The sequence below is a fragment of the Mus caroli genome, unplaced genomic scaffold (genome assembly GCF_978045245.1).
Source record: "Mus caroli unplaced genomic scaffold, Mus_caroli_1 scaffold_13, whole genome shotgun sequence".
Taxonomy (NCBI): Eukaryota; Metazoa; Chordata; class Mammalia; order Rodentia; family Muridae; genus Mus; species Mus caroli.
In genome coordinates, this window is record NW_028227268.1 from 114,374,172 (window position 1) to 114,394,821 (window position 20,650).

A 20,650-nucleotide genomic window follows, 5' to 3' on the forward strand; every position below is an offset into this window, starting at 1 on the left:
CTAAATAATCTGTCTCTTTTTCTTTTCTGCTTTGGAGCTCTCATTGTGTACATATTCATGTTTATGTTGTTATATGTTAAAGTTGTATACTCTTCATTCTTTTATCACCTCAAACTGATTCATTTCAAACGGACTATTCTTTTTCTTCATATTTATTTTTTAGTTTTAATTTTCATTCATTATTATTAGTGTGAATGAGTGTGAGTCCACATGCCACACTGTGTGTGCAGAGAACAGAGGACAATTTTCAGAAGTCGATTTTCTCTTTCTACCCTGCTAGGCTCCCACAATCTAAATCAGGTCATGAGGCTTGCAGGGCAAGTATTTTCACCCACTGAGACATCCTGCTGGGCCTCAAGTGGAATATCTGTAACTTATTTGAGTCTCTCTATGGGAAACTTCAGGCTGCAAGTGTTAAGTTTGGATCAAGGCTTTCTGGTCACTTGGTGCCTATTTATTTAATATTGTCTTGTTTGCCAGTGTGGGTTTTCTGGTTTTATTTATTTATTTATTTATTTGTCTCATTGTCTGTGTTCTCTAGCAGTTCATGAAGTTTCTTTAAGTTCATTATTTGTATTACTTTTTAATCAGGCAATTTCTTTGAGGTCATTTACCTTTTCCAGATGAGGTCGTGTTTGCCTGATTTTTTGTCAGCCATGTAGACTTGTACAGTATTCATGTCTCTGCTGTAGCAATCACTTTCCCAGTCTTTACAGACCGATTTTAGCCAGTAAAGACTTCACCCTGTTGTGTCTGTAGCTGATAGAAATGTGTCTAGAGCAATTTTTAATCAAACAACGTGACAGCTGCTGGGTCTTCAGGAACATATAACTTCTTGCTAGAGGCTAAGGTTGCTTTGCACCTGGCTGGGTTTGAAGGCTGGATGGTTGACATGCTTGCCCCAGGCCAATATGATTGATGTATCTCCCATACAATCCCTGTGTGGCCAGGATTATCGGGATTGTTTGTAGACTGTGTGTCTTGGGGAAGGAGCTCTTATTTGGTCCTTGGTAACTTTTGTGTTCACAGGTGGAACTGAGGACAGTGTATATGCAGTCAAGTCTAAAACGGGAAGAGTTGTTTCTGGGTCTTTAGCTGGGGCCACAGTAATTCTGCCACTGGGCGGAATGAGTCTTTCCTCTCACAACGTCCCTCTTCAGTCCAGGGTTCTATGGGTATCTGAAAACTTCCCAGATCCCAAAACTAGTACAGAAGCACCATTATCCTTAGCGTCCACAAATACTATAGGCTTTGGGGGATATAGACAAGCAGGGGACATCTTCTTGAGTCATCTTGATGACACCAGTCCAAAAACTTCAAATTTTAAAATAGATATAACCAAAGGCCATAACCAACAGTAAAATAATTGTTACCCTAGAGTTGCATGGTCCAAATAAGCCAGTTCACTCTACCAAGCAGCATTTCTGTCGCTAGATGTGTACCCAAAGTGTGCTCTGGTGTACATGAGAAACAGGCAGTAAACACAGTTTGTATCACTGAAAACAAATTAAGAATACACCTATGGGAAAATGGACAAATGAACTGCTATATAATAAAATACTAAAGAGCAGGTGAAATGACTGAACTGGGTTAATATATCTCAGGACATATGAAATTGAAACAAAATATACTAGAGTATCTTTTATTAATATATTAATGTATGTATTAATAAATATAACATGTCACAGTATTAATTTTCAAGTTACTTATCTACAGAGGAAATGAGAGGAGTGAGACTGGGGATTTGGTTCTTCCATCGTGTTTCTGATATCTTGGAGTATTGAAATGGACACAACAAAGCATCCAGATTTTCTGTTGTCAAAGCAGCATGTGCATAGATCTTTACATTGATCCTTAGGTTTGAAATCTGTTGTAGAAAGAGGTGGGAAGCAGAGAGACACTCAGGCAAGCTTATGTACCATTCACAGGTGTGGTGACCTGTTGGCCATTGTGAGGCGTCACCGAGAATGTTGCAATAGTGACTCAATGGACTTTTCTGTTTTTTTTTTTTTTTTTTAAGATTTATTTATTATATGTAAGCACACTGTAGCCATCTTCAGACACCCCAGAAGAGGGCATCAGATCTCATTACAGATGGTTGTGAGCCACCATGTGGTTGCTGGGATTTGAACTCAGGACCTTTGGAAGAGCAGTCAGTGCTCTTAACCACTGAGCCATTTCTCCAGACCTCAGTGGACTTTTCAAACTTTGCTCACTCCAGTTTGGATCTTGGACAAGAAGTATCTGTAAGATGATATATATCAAAAGACATATATATGGGTTTCTCTTCTTCATAAAATCAGGATGAGAAAACAATTGGTTCTCCACTCTATGAGCTCTTTGTAACTCGTGGGAAGAAAATGAGTGAAAGACTAAAGCAGAGAAAGAATGAACAGCCCTTTCAGGATTGTTCTGAAAAATCCAGCAGCATCTTGCATTAATGTCCTACTGTCAGGGCAAGAACTCCTGAACATGAATGTATGTCACTTTGTAGAATATTTCCATGCATCTGTTCCTTTTAGATCTTGGAGACAGGCCCTCACACCATAGCCCAGGATGACCTTAAGTTATGGCAATTCTCGGGCCCTAAATTCTGGAATTATAAGGCCACACCAGCATCCCCTGCTGAGATCCAATGCTTATTGTGTACACTGGTGGCCGGTCTACCTGTAAAATAACTCAACATGTGTTCCTCCTCCTTGGAGAAAATCATTTCCAGTTTCCTCTGAAGCTTCCAACCACAATACTTCCTGTGTTACACCGGCCATATGCTATTGAATATTGAGTAATCACAGTGGACAAGGGGAAAAGATTAAGACCTAGAAGTCATGTTTTTTGGAAGAATGAACCTTGTCAGTGGTAACAAACCATACAGATGACATGCTCTGTGGTCACGGGTTCATCCAGGCTCTGAGCTATCCAGCGCTTAGTCAATCTTTGCACACTAGGCCAGAGAGGTGTTTACTGCACCCTTGACTGAGAATAAAGAACCTAGGGGTTGATGTACATTCTGAGCTAATAATGATGCGTCCTCTGGTAAGAACACATTTCCCATAAAGAAAAGGAGCCTTGTCTAGTGGGTGAGCCAAATCTTCTGCCCTTATTGTGGGGGAAGAGGGTGTAATAGCCACCGTTGGAAACAGAAAGAGCACCTACACAGAAGCAATGCTGCCCATTATAAAAACAGACTGCTGCTGAGTGACCTTATTTGAGAAGAGCAGCCTCGAAAATCTTGATGCATGGTGCACACTTGCCCTAAGTGGCAGAATCCCACAGGCTATGTGAAGGCATAGAAAGAATTTCACAGAACAGAGCCTAACAGCCAATTTTTTTTAGTTAAAAAAAAAAAATAGGAATACACACACACACACACACACACACACACACACACACACACTATTATATATATACACATACATATATTTGGAATCTACGGTAGGGCAGTCATTTTGATTTAATTCAGCCCACTAGAGCTGTGACTAATGCCTAAACAGCACTCACTAGAGAGTAAAGCCTTCTTCACACCGTGGTTTCGAGAAATGCTACCTTAGAGGGGAAAGGAGGAGGAGGAACACTCCTCTTAGTTGCGTTTAGTACTGTCTAAGTCCCGTCATTGAGCCCTGGCTGTGGCTCAGCATGATCAAGTAGAGGGAGGCAAGCTGCTTAGTTTCTGTATCCAAGGAATTTAAGGTTCTCTTTGTGAGCTGTGGTTCACAAAGCCCAGTTGACATCATACTTGTTAAGGTGGTTTGGTGAGAGACTCACTTCCGACACCCTTTGGTCAACTAACTTGCAATGTAAGTAATCTCTTGAACATAATAGTAAAGAAGTAAATTTTAGAGAAAAGAGGATATCAACACATAGATTACATCACTTCCGGATGAGGTCACTCTCTTAGACCTTCTTAGAATCCTGCCTTTCGGTTCATGAAGTCTAGTTCAGAGCCAAGAGATGAAAAGCTGAGAGTTACACTGTGGAATGATGTGACATGCTGGGACAGGTATCACTGGTCTTTCTGAAATTCTGACACAGGGCTTCTCCTTGCCACCTACAAGGAACAGATAATTCATCACCATCTGGTTTTTCCTAACTCATAAGGATCAATTTTTGCCTGGCAACCTGGAATACTCAAATGGCTTTAGCATCCTTTCATTCTCCAGAATTTTTTTCTTAAGGTTGAATTTGGGAACTTGGGGTATATATAGCTCAGTGGCAAAGCACTTGCCACTCATAAGAATGGTAAGCCACAACCACACAGTGTGAGGACTCATAAACATAGTGCCGAGAGAGGGTAGACAGATGGAGCTATCCACATATGCCTACTCACAGAAGTATAAAACTAGACATACCTCACAAGCAGGGATGGAGCTCAGATAAGATACACTTTGAGAGTGGAAGTTGTAAACCCAAGAGGGCTTGTTGATATATTTAGTGGATTTGTCTCTTGGGCCATGGTCAAAAGCCAGAAACTGGAAGGCTAAAAATGACATTGATTTTTCTCACATTTTGGGTGACAAGGAAGCTCAAAGTCAAGGCTTCAGCAGACTATGGCTCTGGTAGAGGCCCTCTGCCTGTCACAAAGACAGTGACCTTCTCACCATGTCCAGATGGCACATGAACAGCAGCCTGGTCTCTTCCACTCATATAAGGATACCAATCCTATCATTTAAGGACAAGTCTGGGGAACTCTTTTAACCTTAGTCATTTGTCATTTAGTAAATTTATCAATTTTTACTTTTAGAAAAACTTTGTTTGCTTACAAACACTTAAAACCATAAATAAGAACCCAATAGCATCACAGTCACATGTGTGTGGAGGAATGTAAATGTCTCTGCACATATACTACCATGAAAATTGCTGTCAGTTTCAAAGTTCACAGACCAGAAATAAGCTCATAGAATTAATCTGGAGCAGCCAGGAGTGAGACAAATCAAGTTTGTTGTCTTGGGTGTACTGACTAAAGTCGAAGTTAAAAGTTAATAGCAATGGATTACATTGTTAAATTCTTAATGTTCTTTGTCATTCATAGGTTAACTCGATCATGGAAGATTATCCTAAGTACAGTGTTTATATCAACTTTTCTTCTTGTTGGTAAGCCTTAGTGATAATGGTCCTTAAACTGCATCGTACACTATGTGTGGTAAGAGAGAGTGCAGTGGACTGATGTATGTTAGACACAGTGGAAGCCACCTACACATTCTTCAAGCTTCTTTTCCTTTTCATATCTCACTTTTAAAGTACTATAAGTTCTTCTTAGGTGATTTGGGGAATTATCTTTCTGAAGTATTTCAGTTTTTTTTTTTTTATTTAAAATAGATTTGTCTAATACAATGTCTTCTGATTACAGCTTCCCCTTCCCTAACAACTCTAAGATCCTCCCCACTTCCCCTTTTTCCAAACTCCATGCCCTATCTATCTCTACTTAGAAAACAAGTAAGTATAAAATAAAGAGTAATAACAATAATAAAGAGTAATAAAAAATAAAAATAAAATAAGCTAGAGAGGACAAAACAAACCGAAAAAGAAAAAAAAAAAGAAAACAAAAGAAAAAAAAAGCAAGAGAAACATAGATCTAGAGACACAGGTTTATACACAGGAATCCCATAAAACCACAAAACTTGAAGTCATAATATACATGCAAAGGAACACAGAAGTTGCACAGACATTAAGAATCTCTACTATGCGTAGCCAGGCCGTGGTAGCACATGCCTTAAATACCAGCATGTGGGAGTCAGAGTCAGGCAGATCTCTGTGAGTTCAAGGCCAGACTGGTTTACAGAGTGAATTCCAGGATAGCCAGGGCTATATAGAAAAACTCTTTTCTTAAAAACCAAACCAAACCAAACCAAACAAACAAAAGAATCCTTAATATGGAGCCAGTGAGATGGCTCAAATGCTAAAAGCCCCTGTTGCCAAAACTGACAACTTGAGTTTGGTCTCTGGACTCACAAAGAGAAACTAACTCTATCAAATTTTCCTCTACATACATACATACATGTCTACATACATGCTGTGTCACATGCACACTCACACCCAACATATATAGAAGGGAGAGAGAGAGGGAGAGAGAGAGAGAGAGAGAGAGAGAGAGAGATTTAAAAGGAAAGAATCACCAATATGCTTTCCATAGAAATATCTAATATTTTACCTTTTCTAAATTTGAGTGACTTAGCTTGGGGATTTTTTCAATTTTTAAAATCTTTTATTGACATATTAATTATATATAATATGTTTCATCAAGACCTGTTAATATGTGCATATGTTGTTTTAGTTCTACTCAGTTAAAATTTTAATTATTTTGAGAATTTCATAAGTTCATAATGAAGTATGACCACATCTTTCTCCCATGTCCCCTCTCTGTCTCTCTCATGCCACACCCCCAACTTTATGACTTGTGATTTGAAAATCAGTAAGTCTAGTTAGTGCTGCCAATATGCAAATAGGCATGAGCCCTTCCTACCGCAAGATGCATGGGAAACCTACCAGTCCTCAAAGCAGAATGAGCTCCCCTCCCCTAGCAACTACCCACACCAATCGTTCTTTAGCAAGTGGTGAAGTCAGTGAATTGTCTACTCCATCCATCGATGCCAGAGTTTGGGTTGTCTTGATCTTGTGTAGGTCTTGTACCTATTCAAACTGCAGTGAGTTCATGAATGCAGTCTTCATATCCAAAAGACTGCTAGCTGTTCACAGTGTTCCTCCCGATCCTACAGCTCTATGCTTGCTACCTCCTCTTCTTCAACATCCCCTGTGCCTTTGCGGGATTTACACAGAGATTTAGGGCTGATCACTCAATCTCATGTTCTCATTCTTGCTTCATCAGTTAACCATCTCTCCATTGACTGCTGTTGACTGTAGAAAAAAACTTCTCTTAGCATGGTCGAGAGCAGTTCAGGTCTACGGGCATAAGCATAAATATTTAGAAGGCATTTTGACAGCACAACTATAAAACTAATAACTTTTACCCTAGAACCCATTACTTCCCCAGCCATGAACTTTTGACTAGAATTATAGTCCCAGGTATGAAATTCCCTCCTGTGGACAAGTCTCAAATTCATTGAGAAAGTAGTTAGTAACTCATAGCTTTCATGCTACTATTGCTCCAGTAAGCACATCTTGCCTGGCAGGCCAGTACTGCCTAGTCTCAATGTTTCCTTCAAGGGCATGCTTCCAATGACCTAACCACCAATGACCTAGCCACACCTCTTCAACAGTCTACCACATCCTGTCCTGTCAACTTGACAATCAAGCCTTTGACACTTTAGCCTTTGGGCTATACTTGTACAACTATGGCATCTTTTATTTTTGTTTTTGTTTTGTTTGTTTTTTTTTTTTCGAGACAGGGTTTCTCTGTATAGCCCTGGCTGTCCTGGCACTCACTTTGTAGACCAGGCTGGCCTCGAACTCAGAAATCCACCTGCCTCTGCCTCCCGAGTGCTGGGACTAAAGGCGTGCGCCACCACGCCCGGCGGCATCTTTTAAAGATATACATTGAAGTCTATAAATAGTGGATGCAAACTGTTTCTCTTCCTAATTTCAAGGTAGTCAACTTGCCAATGGACATGCTGGTTCAGCTTTAAACGTCAATGCGTATAAATTTCAGAAGAATTAAAGCAGCCACTGTTGTTTTTGTTCTCCAATGATAATTCAGTGCTATTGGGTATACTGTGTCAAGCAACCATTTACTTTATTGGGGCACTGCATGTATTCACTGCTCTTAAAGAAAACTCTATGTATCCCAAACCAGTAGCTTCCTGTTTTTTCTCTCTCTCTTCATCACAAGTCTGCATCCTGCCTCTTTACCTACCTCAAATATGTGACAAAATGGCAGGGTTTTTTTTTTTTGTATGTTTGTATTCATTAATCCTAATGTTTAAAGGGTCATCCTTGCTTCAGAGTGTATCCATTTTTTGTTCATTTCTGTGGCCTAACAACATTGCATTGTGGTTATATAAACCACATTTTAAAATGCATTTGTCCATTGATGGACACTTAGACTACATACCTTTAGGTCTATAAGGTATAAGACTTTTTGGGTCATAGGGTTAGTGCAGCTATAAAAATGTGCATGTGTGTTTGTTTGAACATTTAGTTTAGCTTCTGTCTTAGCAAATACCTAGTAGTGGAGATGCCAGGAAAGAAGTGGCAGTAGTTTTTCCCAATGAGCACCCCACTCTCCATTCCCACCAGAAATAAGTGGGGAGTCTGACTTTCTCTATGATGTCACCACCCCTTACCATTTTCCTTTTAAACCAGAGTCATATTGAGCTACAGACTGGCCATTGTGGTTTTGATGTGCATTTTCCTAGTGACTGATTTGCATGGGTTTACAGGTTCTGGGTATGTGTTATCTGGATACGTATCTATTTGTCTTTTGTTCATTTTTACCATATTTTCCCATCTCAGACATTTGATTTTAAAATGCTTTCTTTCATCATGAACACTGTCTTTTCATATTTTGCTTCATCTTTTGGTTCATAAATGTTTATAATTTTGATGACATTTTATCAAGATATACACTGCAAAAATCCCAACAATGAAAATTTGCTGATTTCTTCTGGTAGTCCTGTAGTCTTAGCAATGACATTCATGTCACTGGCCCATTTCATGGTTATGTGGTACACAATTCAATTCCAGATTCATTTTTTTTTTTTTTTGCACCTGAATATCTAGTTGGACCAGCACCATTTGCTGAAGAGATAATTCTCTCATAAAGATATTTTCAATTGTCTTGGATCCTGACAAAAGTTCAACTGGCCATAGATACATGTCTAGATCTTTCCCATTGGCCCAGAAGCCTGATGTTCTGCCAGTGGCTGAGATGGCTTTGAATATGTAAATGGATTTTGGAAGTATTGCCATAGTAATAATAAGAATAAATAATCTAATTGATGAACATAGGCTTATGGATTGACTTTCTAGTAACATAGTTCTTTAGCACAGTGTGTGTGCATACACACACACACACACACACACACACACACACACACATCTATGTTGATTAGTTGCTGTTTCCCAGTGTTGAGATTAAACCCAGAGGCTTATATATGTTAAGCAAGCCATATATCTCCTGGAACTAAAGTAGCAGATGGTTGTGAGCTGCTATGTGCATGCTGGGAGTCAAATCTGGGTCCTCTGGAAGAGCACCTAGTGCTTTTGACTGCTGAGCCATCTCTCCAGGCCTTGGCTTGGACTCTTCATCTTCCTTCATGAGTCTCCAAAGTGCTAGGATTGTACGTATGTGCCACCGCTTTTGACTTGGAGAGTTTAACCTATTTACACTTACATTTAGATTAATTATCCACAAGAAAAGATTTTCTTCTGACATTTCACTATTTTTTCCTCTGTGTCCTCTACCCTCTTGTTTCTGACTTTTCTGTATCTATCATCCTTTGTGTTGAATTGGTTGTAACATAGTTTTGAAGATATTTCTCACAGTCATGTTAAATATTTCCTTAGTGGCTACCACAAGAATTATTATTATATTTTAGACAATTTTTATTAGATATTTTCTTTATTTACATTTCAAATGCTATCCCGAAAGTCCCCTATACACTCCCCCTGCCCTGATCCCCAACCCACCCACTCCCACTTCCTGGCCCTGGCATTCCCCTGTACTGGGGCATATAATCTTTGCAAGACCAAGGGCCTCTCCTCCCAATGATGGCCGACTAGGTCATCTTCTGCTACATATGCAACTAGAGACAAAGGGGGTTATTGACCATTTGGGATATGGAGCTAGAAGATATAGAACACTGCTATAGGCTTATCCTGCTCTGGGCCAAGAACTTTTCTTTCTGATCAACTATGATGTGAACAAGCCATGCCACAAGCTCCCATTATCATATGTGGTGCCGCTGTAGTGACCACACCTGCCCTACTGTGGTAGATGGCAACCTCTAAGACAGAGCCAAAATAAATGTCTCCTGTAAATTACTTCAGTTGGGTTTTTCCATGCCAGTGATGAGAAAAGTAATTAACACACTGACTAATGTTATGATAATTCTGGCTTTTATATTTGTTACCTGAACAGGACATCTTGGTTTCTTCATATGGCATTGAGCTGGCCCACAGAATGTCCTTTTGCTTGGTCTGAAAAACAGGAACTAGTCCAACAGATGCCCAGTATTTGTTTGAGCATCTCCCTCCCTCTACCTCTCCCCTCTCCCTATCTCTCCCTGTCCCTCTCCCCTTTCTCCCTCTTCACTTGCAGAGTTCACTTTGCTAAATGTGTACTTTGCTGGCATCATGAATATATCGAGAGTTCTCTCAGCACCTTGTTGCTCTGTCGCTTCTACAGTTTCTGATGAAAAACCAAATGGCAATCTTGCCAAGAATCATGCTTGGTGAAGCATTCCTTTCTGGCTGTTTTCAAATCCTCCTCTGAGCCTTTGCCTTCTGACAGTTGGATTATATGTTTCAGTGTGGAGAATCTAAGTTTGTTCTCCTTGGCATTTGTTGGGTTTCTTGGTGGACAGATTTTATTATTATTATTGTTATTTTTATCAATCTGAAAACCTTTCAGCCATTGTTCTTTTCGGTATTCCCTCTTTTTCCTCTTTCTCTTTCAGGGTGGGACATATGATCTGCACAGTGTGTATCTCAGTAATGTCCCACAGTTGTGGCTGACTCTGCTCACTTTTTTTATCTTTCTGATCAGTCTGTAGGATTAAAGCTGTTTTGCATCTCAGAACTGCTGCTGTCCAGTATCAGATTCCAGAACAGTTGCCTCAATCTCTTTCTCTCACCCTCCCTCTGTCTGTCCCTCCCTCCTCCCTCTGTTCTCACCACCACTACCACCACCACCACCACCACCATCACCACCACCACCATTCATTCTCTCTGCTATGATGGTTTCTGTGGAGGACTGGGTATTCTATGAGTCACCTAAAAATCTGTCCCTGTCTCTTTGCCTTTCTCAACCTGAGAGTGTGTGTGTACATGCGTGTGTGTGTGTGTGTGTGTGTGTGATGTATGCATGTATGTGTACATGTATGCAGATATATATGTACTGCTGTGTGCGTGTGCAAAAACCAGAGAACAATGTCCCAGTGTCTTCCCCCACTTAGCTCCATCTTATTTTCTTGAGACAAGGTCTCTCGCTGAAGCTAGAATTCCAGATATTCAATTGTTTCAGATAACCACCACCTCTGCAGAGCTGAGATTCTAACATATGTGGCCACATCAGCTTTTAGGTGGCTACCAGGGATCCAAATTCAGTACCTCATGCCTGTGCAACATGCACTCTGTGTACTGTATCATTTCCCTAGCTTCCTCTTTTTCTGCAGTGCTGGGTTTGTACATGAGAGGCAAATGCTCTGTTGTTGAGTCCCAGTCCCAGTCTTCTACTCCTGATATTTAAGGCAATCCCTCTTTCACACTCACAGAAATGGCTATTAAAACATATAAGGTATTTTGTGTTTCTAAATAAGTTATTTAATCAGAGTTTGCCTTTTCTTTAAAGGACTTCTAAATCATCAGTGGCTTAAAGAAACAGAGTTTTCTCAAAAACCCAGGCAATTATATACTGTCATTGCCGAATATGGCTCCCGGCTCTATAATTACCAGGTGATGTTTCATTAAATTATTGTTGCATACCACTCATTTAAAACTGAGTATGCTATAAGGTAAGTTCAGCTTGCATTGTTTCATTTTGGTTTTGTGATGATAGCTTACAGCAAAAAGGGTTCTTTGAAGAGGTTTTATGGCTAAGAAACTTCACAGATTCTCCATACTTTCTGACCCCTGCACACTCTCCAGAAGCTCCAAGAAAAGGGGGAAAGGCAAATGATTCCTTATGACCAGCCTTCCAGGTCAAGCCAAAAGTGCTCTCCTTTGCCTGGAAGCTCTTGATATTTCAGTGAGATTTTTCCATTCCTCATTCCATGAGCACTTCCTAGCACTCTTGACTGTCCTGGAATGAGGAGAAGACAGGATTTGTTGGTTTATACTTCCACATCGCAGTTCATCATTGAGTGAACCAAGGCAGGAACTCAAGGCAGAAACTAGAGCCAGGCGCTGAAGCAGAGGTCATGGAGGAATGCTGCTTATTGGGTTGCTCCCCATGGTTTGCTCAGTTTGCTTTCTTATACAACTTAGAACCTCCTGCCCAGGGTAGGTACTACCCACAGTTGGTTGAGCCCTTCCATGTCAATTATTAATCAAGGAAATGCCCACTGCTTGCTGACAATCTGATTGAGATATTTTCCCAATGGAGGTTTCCCTTTCCCAATTTGCTTCAAGTTACCAAAAATCTAAACAGCACACCAACCATGGTCCTGGACAATTGGTCAACCACATGAAACTCAACAGAGTTTCCTGCGATGACTTCTACATCTCAAGGTCCTCAAGGTCTTGGTCTTGAACCAAGAGCTGGTCCAAATCCTTAAATCACCCTCAGGAATAAAAATGTGTATTCACAGTCACAAGTGGTACCCATCTTCCTGTTCCTTCTTTCTGTCTATTCCTACCTTTCCCACTTTCAGAAACAGCAAATAAGTCTTGCATCCTGGAGTTCACATTAAACATCACTTTCTGTTGGATGTATGAATAGGCCACCTTCTCAGACATGGTAACAATGTGGAAGGCTGGGAAAGACACACATGTAAGGTGCACTTATGTCTTGCAATGTATTTCAAGGGTCAAAGTGTGGTTTCAGAAGAAAGACAAATGAGCAAAGAGGCAAGATTCAGAGTTATTTCTCTTCTTTATTCTAGGCCAGACTCCGCATGCCTAAGGAGCAACAGGAACTTTTGAAGTGAGTTAGATTTTATATATGCCATCATTGGCTGTGAAGCCAAATATGGAAATATTGGGGTTTGTTTTTATGAAAATGTATAAAACTGAAATAAGTTTCCTATATATACCTTTTAGATCATGCCAGTCAAGAGCATTTTTTTTTCTTTTGGTGGCTATGTCCTCTTACCCACCACAAAAAGCCATATCTGTTTAACATACCATTTTCAGCTGAGCCTGGCATGTTCCTATAATTTAATATTCGGCAGACTGAAACAACAAGATCCTGATTTTGAAGCTACAACTAATAAGCCTGTCTCAAATAAAAATGAATAAATAGGAATATAAATAAACAAATAAATAAAGTCTCAAGTATGGACATTGAATGGATTACCAGGTACAGCTTGAAAACACTTCTCTCTGCTGTACTTGAAATGTAGGACATCTCAGCTTGAAGGAGATGGCATTGGGATTTAGCCTTCACCTGTATGAAATCACTTGACCAAGAACAAGTGAGAATGGCTGCATCCTTTCTGCTCAGTGTAGATAAAGTCAAGCAAGGATTTACCCTGGCTCTTGTCTTCTGAGTGTCCATCCACTTTGCTGTTTCTACATAGTTAAATGCAATGAGCAGACAAGTGTATATCCCTGCTTTCTCTTCCCTGCACAGCTGTTTCTCCTCCCCCTTAGCTGACCCCTTTGCCTGTTGCTGGCCCTGATGCTGTTGGCAGGAACTTTAACACTTTCCTCTTTCACCTTGTGGTTCTTCTGTATACAGGAAAGAAAGCCAGACTTTGGAGAACAATTTTCGTGAAATTCTGTTTTTAATTGAACAAATAGATGTTCTGAAGGCGTTGCTTAAAGACATGAAGGACGGCGTACACAATCACAGCTTTCCTGTTCACCGAGATGCTGTGCAGGACCAGGCCACTACTGACGTTCTAGATGAGGCAAGGCAGGCTGGGGTGTGGATGGGGGTGAGACAGCTGTGGGATGCTCATCCCATTTCCTCAGCCAACTTGGTACCAACTGGCATTAACTTGTGTCCACTGGAACCCATATTGGCTTCCTTTTACTACTGCTGTCCCTAGGAATCCACCAATGCTGTGTTCCGGAGAGGATATTAGATTGCGATACAACTTACTTCCCACAAAATAACCAACCAGTAACTCAGAAATGGTGCTCTTTGAGTGTCCATAGCAAGTACTCACTAGCAAGAGGTTTCCATTCTGCCCTTAAAAACTATGCCTCTGGTGAGCTCCAGACTTAAGCAGGAAGCCTCCCTGTGAGCTTTCCCACCTCCTTGACCTCTACCAATTTCTCTTCCCCAAGTCTATGTTTGAAATTTGTAGAAATCTAAGCCTGGCCTTCCACTGCTTCCAGGATCTATCTTGTCCTTGTAATTGTGGCTCAGTGTTTGAGTTAGTTGATGATAACTAACTGTTGATCCTACTCAGGGTACTTGCTTATTTTTGAACAAGAGAATCCTTCAAAACCCAACATTCATTAAAGTGGGTTGAAAATTACTGTTATAAGCAATTATCTGGCCTTTGTAAGCCGCCTAATTCTCAGATAATTATGGAATATTCCAGTCTTTACTGCTGAGTATAGGACATCAGTGAGGGACATAGTAAGGAGCACACCTAATACAGCTCTATCTCATCCCATAGGAGGGTAGCACAGTGCAGAGGGCAGCTGCATCTCATCCCATGGGAGGGTACCACAGTGTAGAGGGCAGCTGCATCTCATTCCATGGGAGGGTACAACAGTGCATAGGGCAGCTTTATCTCATCCCATGGGAGGGTACCACGATTCAGTGGGACAGGCTTAAGAGAGATTCCCCCAGATCCACCTTTCTGTGTGACTATGGTCTCAATCATATGCTAGCTTTAGCTCTATCCATTGTCAGGGAAGTGTTGCTGCCACACAGCTGTGGACAAGACATTTAAGTTTATCAGTGCCTGGCACTGAGAGCATCTGGGAGCTGTCCACACTGTTAAACTTCTGCAGATTAGGGAATTCAGGTCCATGTCCATGAAACAGAAGGTAAATGTTCAAGCAGTTGGCAAAGATTAATAACAAAAAACTGTTCTTACAATCTTTACAGGAAATTTCAAACTTGGTACATTATGTGCTTAAAAAGTTCAGAGGGGACCAAATACAGTTGGCTGATTATGCCCTGAAGTCAGCAGGTAAGTACAGAAACAAAACTGAAAAGATGAATGTGTTTAAAAAAAAAAAAAAAAGGAATGATTTAAGGCCATTTAAAATTCCTTATTAGAAAATGGCACATATCCCTATGATATCAAGAAGGGGCAACATTAACAACTCTAGATTCTAAAAAAGATTCTATAAATGAGTTTCATGGCTTGCTTTCAGGAACCCATTAGCATGTGTCATAAAGGACCACAGAGAAAGCTGAGATGCCACAGGAAAATCAAGGAGGCTGAGAGTAGTTAAGCGTAGGAGACACACACCACTGTATATTATTATAAACCAGAATGACATTCCTTACAGAGATGCTAAGTGCATTATTGCTAACTAAGTGCCTATATTTAAAGGTGGTTTACAAAGTAATATGCTCAACATCTTCAAGTTGAAGTTAAACCCAAGAGCGTTCTTGGACTGTGAATTGCAATCTCTGTGGTCAATGGGCAGTGCAGAGTGGAAGAGGGAAAGGTAGTGTGAGAGACAGGATTGGTGAGGGGACTAATTTCTTAAAATGTACAAATTATCAAAAATTGTTCAATAAGAAATGGATAATGACGTGCTGATTAAAGAAATTGTGTGCTTAAAACCTTCCTAAAAAGAAAACTATGTCTAGGTCTCTAGCTGACTGGTGGAGTGCTTGCCTGGTGTATAAAAGGGCCCTGAGCACAGTGATAATTGTAACAGATAGATAGATAGATAGATAGATAGATAGATAGATAGATAGATAGATAGATAGATACATGCATACATACATACATACATAGATGTATAGATAGATACATAGATACATTGATAAATACATACATAGATAAATACATAGATTGATAGAAAGATAGATGATAGATAGATAGATAGATAGATAGATAGATAGGTAGATAGACATAGATACATAGGTAGATACATAGATAGATTTAAGTTCAAATGGCTCCACTTGCCCCCTTTTAAAACTATAGTATTTTAATTGTTTTATCAGCATAGAAAAAGCAGATCTCACCTTCAAAATGTCAAAAACCTTCACAAATATTTGAAAACCAATTCTATAGGGGCAGAACCATTAGGAATTTGAATCAGAAGTGAGAGCTTGAGAATAAGCTTTTCTTTTAGACAAAACATTTATAGCTGATGAGGTTGTCTAGTAATTGTCATGAAGATACACGCATTAATAGAATGAGTTACACGATTACAGTAATTACCAAAGGATATTTCCCATGTGTATTTTCTGCACATATTGCTGGAAAGACCAGGTGCCCAAGATGTGTTTCCATGGTGTATGAGTTATTAACACACATGGTCTTTAAAGCTTTTAAAGTCAATAATAAAGTGGAGTGTGTGTGTGTGTGTGATCTACCATCTTTAGCAGTTTCCCCTCTCTCCTCCCTCCCCAGCCCCTCTTCCCCAGATCCTCTTTTTCCCTTATCACTTGTTCTTTTTATCATTTTGAAATGTTTTTTGTTTCTTTTTTTGTTTGTTTTCTGAGGCAAGGTCTCACCATGTAGCTCTGGCTGTCCTGAAACTCACTATGCAGACCAGGCTGGCCTCAAACTCACAGAAATCTGCTTGTCTCTGCCTCCCAAGTTCTGGGATTAAAACCATGTGCTGCCATACCTGGCTTCATTTTGTAATGTATTACAACAAAGTGAACTCGGGAACACACAAGAATGACATGTGTGGGATCAAACAGGGCCCCTTCTGGGACTGAAAGGCTCATTTATCTTTTGAAAATATATCTGCATAGTTTGCTACATCAGTAGACTGACAATCTTGTCATTAGGGTAATGAAATTAGATAAAATCATTTAACAACATTTAACTCATTTATGATTAAAATTATCAATAAACTAAAGAGATTTTCTTCAACCTGATAAAAGGTTCCTACATAATGCCACACAGGTATTCATGGAGACTGGATAGTTTCTCCTAAGACCAGAAACAGAGTTAAGAATGCCTATTCTAATTAACATTACCATTGATGTTTAAACCCATGTGCCTCGGCAAGAAACAGAACAGAGGAAGAAAGAGAGACCAGACAAAAAAGTTAGAAGAAAAGTAACATATTTCAACTTATAAACAACATGATTTCTAACACACACAAAAAATAACCAATGCTTATATCAGTGTGTGTGTGTGTGTGTAAGGCTGGAACATTCAGTAGCTGTTTTTCAGGATTATTATTTATAAAGCTACAGAAATAAAAAAACTGTGGCATAGAACACAAGTCCAGAGTCAGCCCACTGTGAATTGGGCTTTGATAAAGCAAAAAAGTGAAGTCAGAGGTTCTGGTACAAAGGACATTCATTGTAAAGTAAATCTTACCCATAGCTCACATTGACCAGAAATTAACCTAAGACTGAAGGTAAAGCAGGAACCAAAGGTAAGAGAACAGAGGTGTGTAGTTTTTATTCATTATTTCATTGCACTGGGGATTGAACTCACAGCCACTTGGATGCTAGACAAACACTCTACCACTGAGCTATGTCCCTACACCTGCCCTAAATTTTAATCTTGAGGCAGGGTCTTGATAAGTTGTCCAGCTAACCTTGAACTCACATTGCAGCTCAGCTTTGTCCTTTTATTATCAATTTTTCTTTGTCAGCCTAGGAAAGAACATCTTAAAGGAAACATCAAAACATGATCAAAAGGAAAAGAACAGACAGTTTGGACCTCATTCATATTAAGTTGTGTTGTAGACAGGACAATTGAGAGCACAAGGATTGAGAGAGAATAGCTGCATGAAAATTTAGCAAAGCACTTGGATTTAAAATTTATGGAAGCTTTCAAACTTTGGTAATAATAAAACAGAAAACTCAGTTTTAAAATGGGGGGGAAGGTCATAAAACACTTTATTAAAGAAATTCAAACGTGAACAGAAAATGAAAACATACTGGACACTATTATTCATAGTGAATTGGAAATCAAAAGCACAGTGTTGCATCAGTACACATCCATCCGAGTGGCAGACAGAGCCTGCCAAGTGCTGCAGACACTGGGAAGCCCTGGGCTTTTGTCCACCTCATGTGCATGTGTGGCTATTAAGTGGTACATTTGGAAGGTGGCCTGACAACAACTTCTCAAGGTAAAAATAGCTCTAGTGACCCTGTTGTGTCACCTCTGGATATTTACCTAAGAGTCAAATTTTACACTTATACCCAAACACGCATGACAAAGCTGGGAGTATACCTTGGTGGTAGGATTGCCTGCTCAGGATTCAGAAGGTTTGGGCTCGAGCCTCAGCACTGCCAAAACCCATATGAGAATACCTGTAGTAACCAGATTGATACTCATCAAAATTAGAAGTGCCCATGAACAGATGACTCAAGTACGCTGCAGGAAACATAAAGAATCACTACCCATAGGGATCTCAAGTGTTTTAAGTCTAGGTAACTGCAACAAGCAGCAGGCTGTGATGCAGTCCAAAGAGGCAGTAAAGGACTGTCTGTACTAGGTGAGTGTGTGGAGGTCAGTGACTGTCTAGGCCAGCGACAGATAAAGAGGAAAATGGGGAGGACTGTACTCACTATAGGCTTCTCTTGGAGCAGACCAATGCTAAATTTACGGTGGCAATGGCTGGCACGATTCTAAATATGCTTAGGCAAGCAAGACTGAACTGTACCCTTTAAATGGGTTTAATATTTCTAGAGAGCTAATGAAAGCTAAAAATGAAATGAATGAAAAATGAATAAGCATGCACTTCTTCAGCAGGAGAAAACATTCGATTTCTGTTTTCATGAAAGGATTGTGGAGGTAATCAGACTTATATAGCTTAGGATGCAAAAGAGGTTTCCTGTGCAGTTTGTCATACAAGTAGGAGTACTAACTGACAAGATAAAAGATGCCTGCTATAATTTCAGTTTTAGACAGGTGTCAAGAAATTGTATGATAAACATGCTGCTTTAAGACTGTTACAAAAATGTTTTAAGATACACTGTTAATCCTGTGTGTGTGCCTCTGTGTGTGTGTGTGTGTGTGCATGTGTGTGTGTATGTGTGTGCAGTGCATATGGAAGCCAGAGGCACTGCAGTCCGTGCATCTGGAGTCATTAGTGGCTGTGAGCCACCTGAAGTGGTTGCCAAGAATTAAACTCAGACTCTCTGGAAGACCAATATACAGTCTCTAAGCCACTGAGCCTTCCACCCAGACTCCTAAATATTATTCAGTATCTAAATTACAGGGTAGTATTTTCCATCATTGCATGTGGCAACCATAGATCCATTTTTAATACTTCAAATTGTTCTATCCAAGAAAATGTGCAGAACCTAGATGCTTGGTCAGTGTTATATAAGCACACAGGCTCCAGTGTTACACAAGCACATGGGCCTCAGTGTTTTAGGTTGTGCTACTCAAGTGAAATTTGAAGAAATGATTTGCATTTTTTAAATTTCTCATGTCTAAAATACATCTTCCTCCTAAAATAAAATAACTTAAAGGGATAATGTTTGATAAATACTTCTACAATTATTTAATTACAATTAAAGTTGCTACAGAAACTTGAAGCCTGGTGAATCTACATAATTACTATTACAAATGTAACATGTAGGGTATGCATGGTGTGACTTTGGTGCCGTCTCCGTTTTTGAGTATGACAGAAAAGTCTGATTTTCTAGATGATGATAAACATAACATACAAATTAATTCTAGCTTTGAAATTGCTCCAGTATCTAAGATTATTCTTATTACAAAATTAGTTTCAGAGATTTGGGGAAATTAGAAAAAGCAAACAAGGTTTTTCCATCAGGATTTGGTGGCACATATCTTTACCATGCACTTAGGAAGCCAAGGCAGGAGGACTGCTGCAAGTCCAAGGACAGCCTCAGTACCTAGTGAGACCCTATTTCAAAACCAGTGGAAAATAACAAAGCCTTTCGGAAAGTGACAGGTTATCAGTAGCCCTGGCCTAACTGAACCCCAATGGTAAATTTGACTTTGTAGTTTGTCTAGTGAACAAACTTTTCAGCAACATCACTAAAACCTAGATGGCATGTATTATGTTTTATGTGTAAGTTTAAAATATGTTGCAATTTTAGGAGCCTCTGTCATTGAAGCTGGGACCTCAGAAAGTTACAAAAATAATAAAGCAAAACTGTACTGGCATGGCATAGGGTTCCTCAACTATGAGATGCCTCCGGATATGATACTTCAGGTAAGTGCTAAGTAGGGCGACACCACGTCTACCTTAAGATGTTGTTATAGGGCTGGAGAGATGGCTCAGCAGTTAAGAGCACTGACTGCTCTTCCAGAGGTCCTGAGTTCAATTCCCAGCAACCACATGGTAGCTCACAACTGTCTGTAATGGGATTCTATGCCCTCTTCTGGTGTGTCTGAAGATAGTTACTAGTTACAGTGTACTCATACATTAAATAAATAAATAAATAAACAAACAAACAAACAAACAAATCTCTTTTTTAAAATGATGTTGTTATAAAACATCATGGTTGTATTAATGTTTAACATGGAAGCAAGAACATCCACACTGCCTACAGAACCTAGACACTTCTTACAGATCTACACTATACACTGTACAAATTATCTTAGAGTACTAAACTATTGTTAAATGTGACAGTTTAAAGATCAGAAAACTAGACTTTGTTTACCAGAATATCTAATTCCATACCTTTAATTTTCATTGATTCTGTGACTTCCCTTGTTCACTGAAAACTTCAGGCATTTAACAAACATTTGTTAAAAGAGCCTGTCCTGCAGTGCCAGTC

At 39.7% G+C, this 20,650-nt stretch overlaps 1 protein-coding gene across 9 annotated transcripts in view; it reads left to right on the plus strand.

Annotated features, from left to right (window-relative positions):
- The window catches only part of Sun3 (Sad1 and UNC84 domain containing 3), a 30,642-nt gene that overhangs the window by 3,409 nt on the left and 6,583 nt on the right, over positions 1 to 20,650 (plus strand). For 3 of the 9 annotated variants that reach the window (XM_085829111.1, XM_085829113.1, XM_085829112.1), the window contains 6 exons: positions 5,030 to 5,091; positions 11,465 to 11,568; positions 12,717 to 12,757; positions 13,514 to 13,685; positions 14,843 to 14,927; positions 19,967 to 20,082. In XM_085829111.1, the coding sequence (XP_085685237.1) occupies positions 5,030 to 5,091; positions 11,465 to 11,568; positions 12,717 to 12,757; positions 13,514 to 13,685; positions 14,843 to 14,927; positions 19,967 to 20,082 (580 nt within the window). Of the gene's footprint in view, positions 1 to 3,043; positions 3,081 to 3,670; positions 3,798 to 3,861; positions 4,001 to 5,029; positions 5,092 to 11,464; positions 11,569 to 11,591; positions 11,628 to 12,716; positions 12,758 to 13,513; positions 13,686 to 14,842; positions 14,928 to 19,966; positions 20,083 to 20,650 lie in introns of those variants that run through there. The other 6 variants (XM_021178243.2, XM_021178241.3, XM_021178242.3 and 3 more) reach the window with 6 other exon arrangements.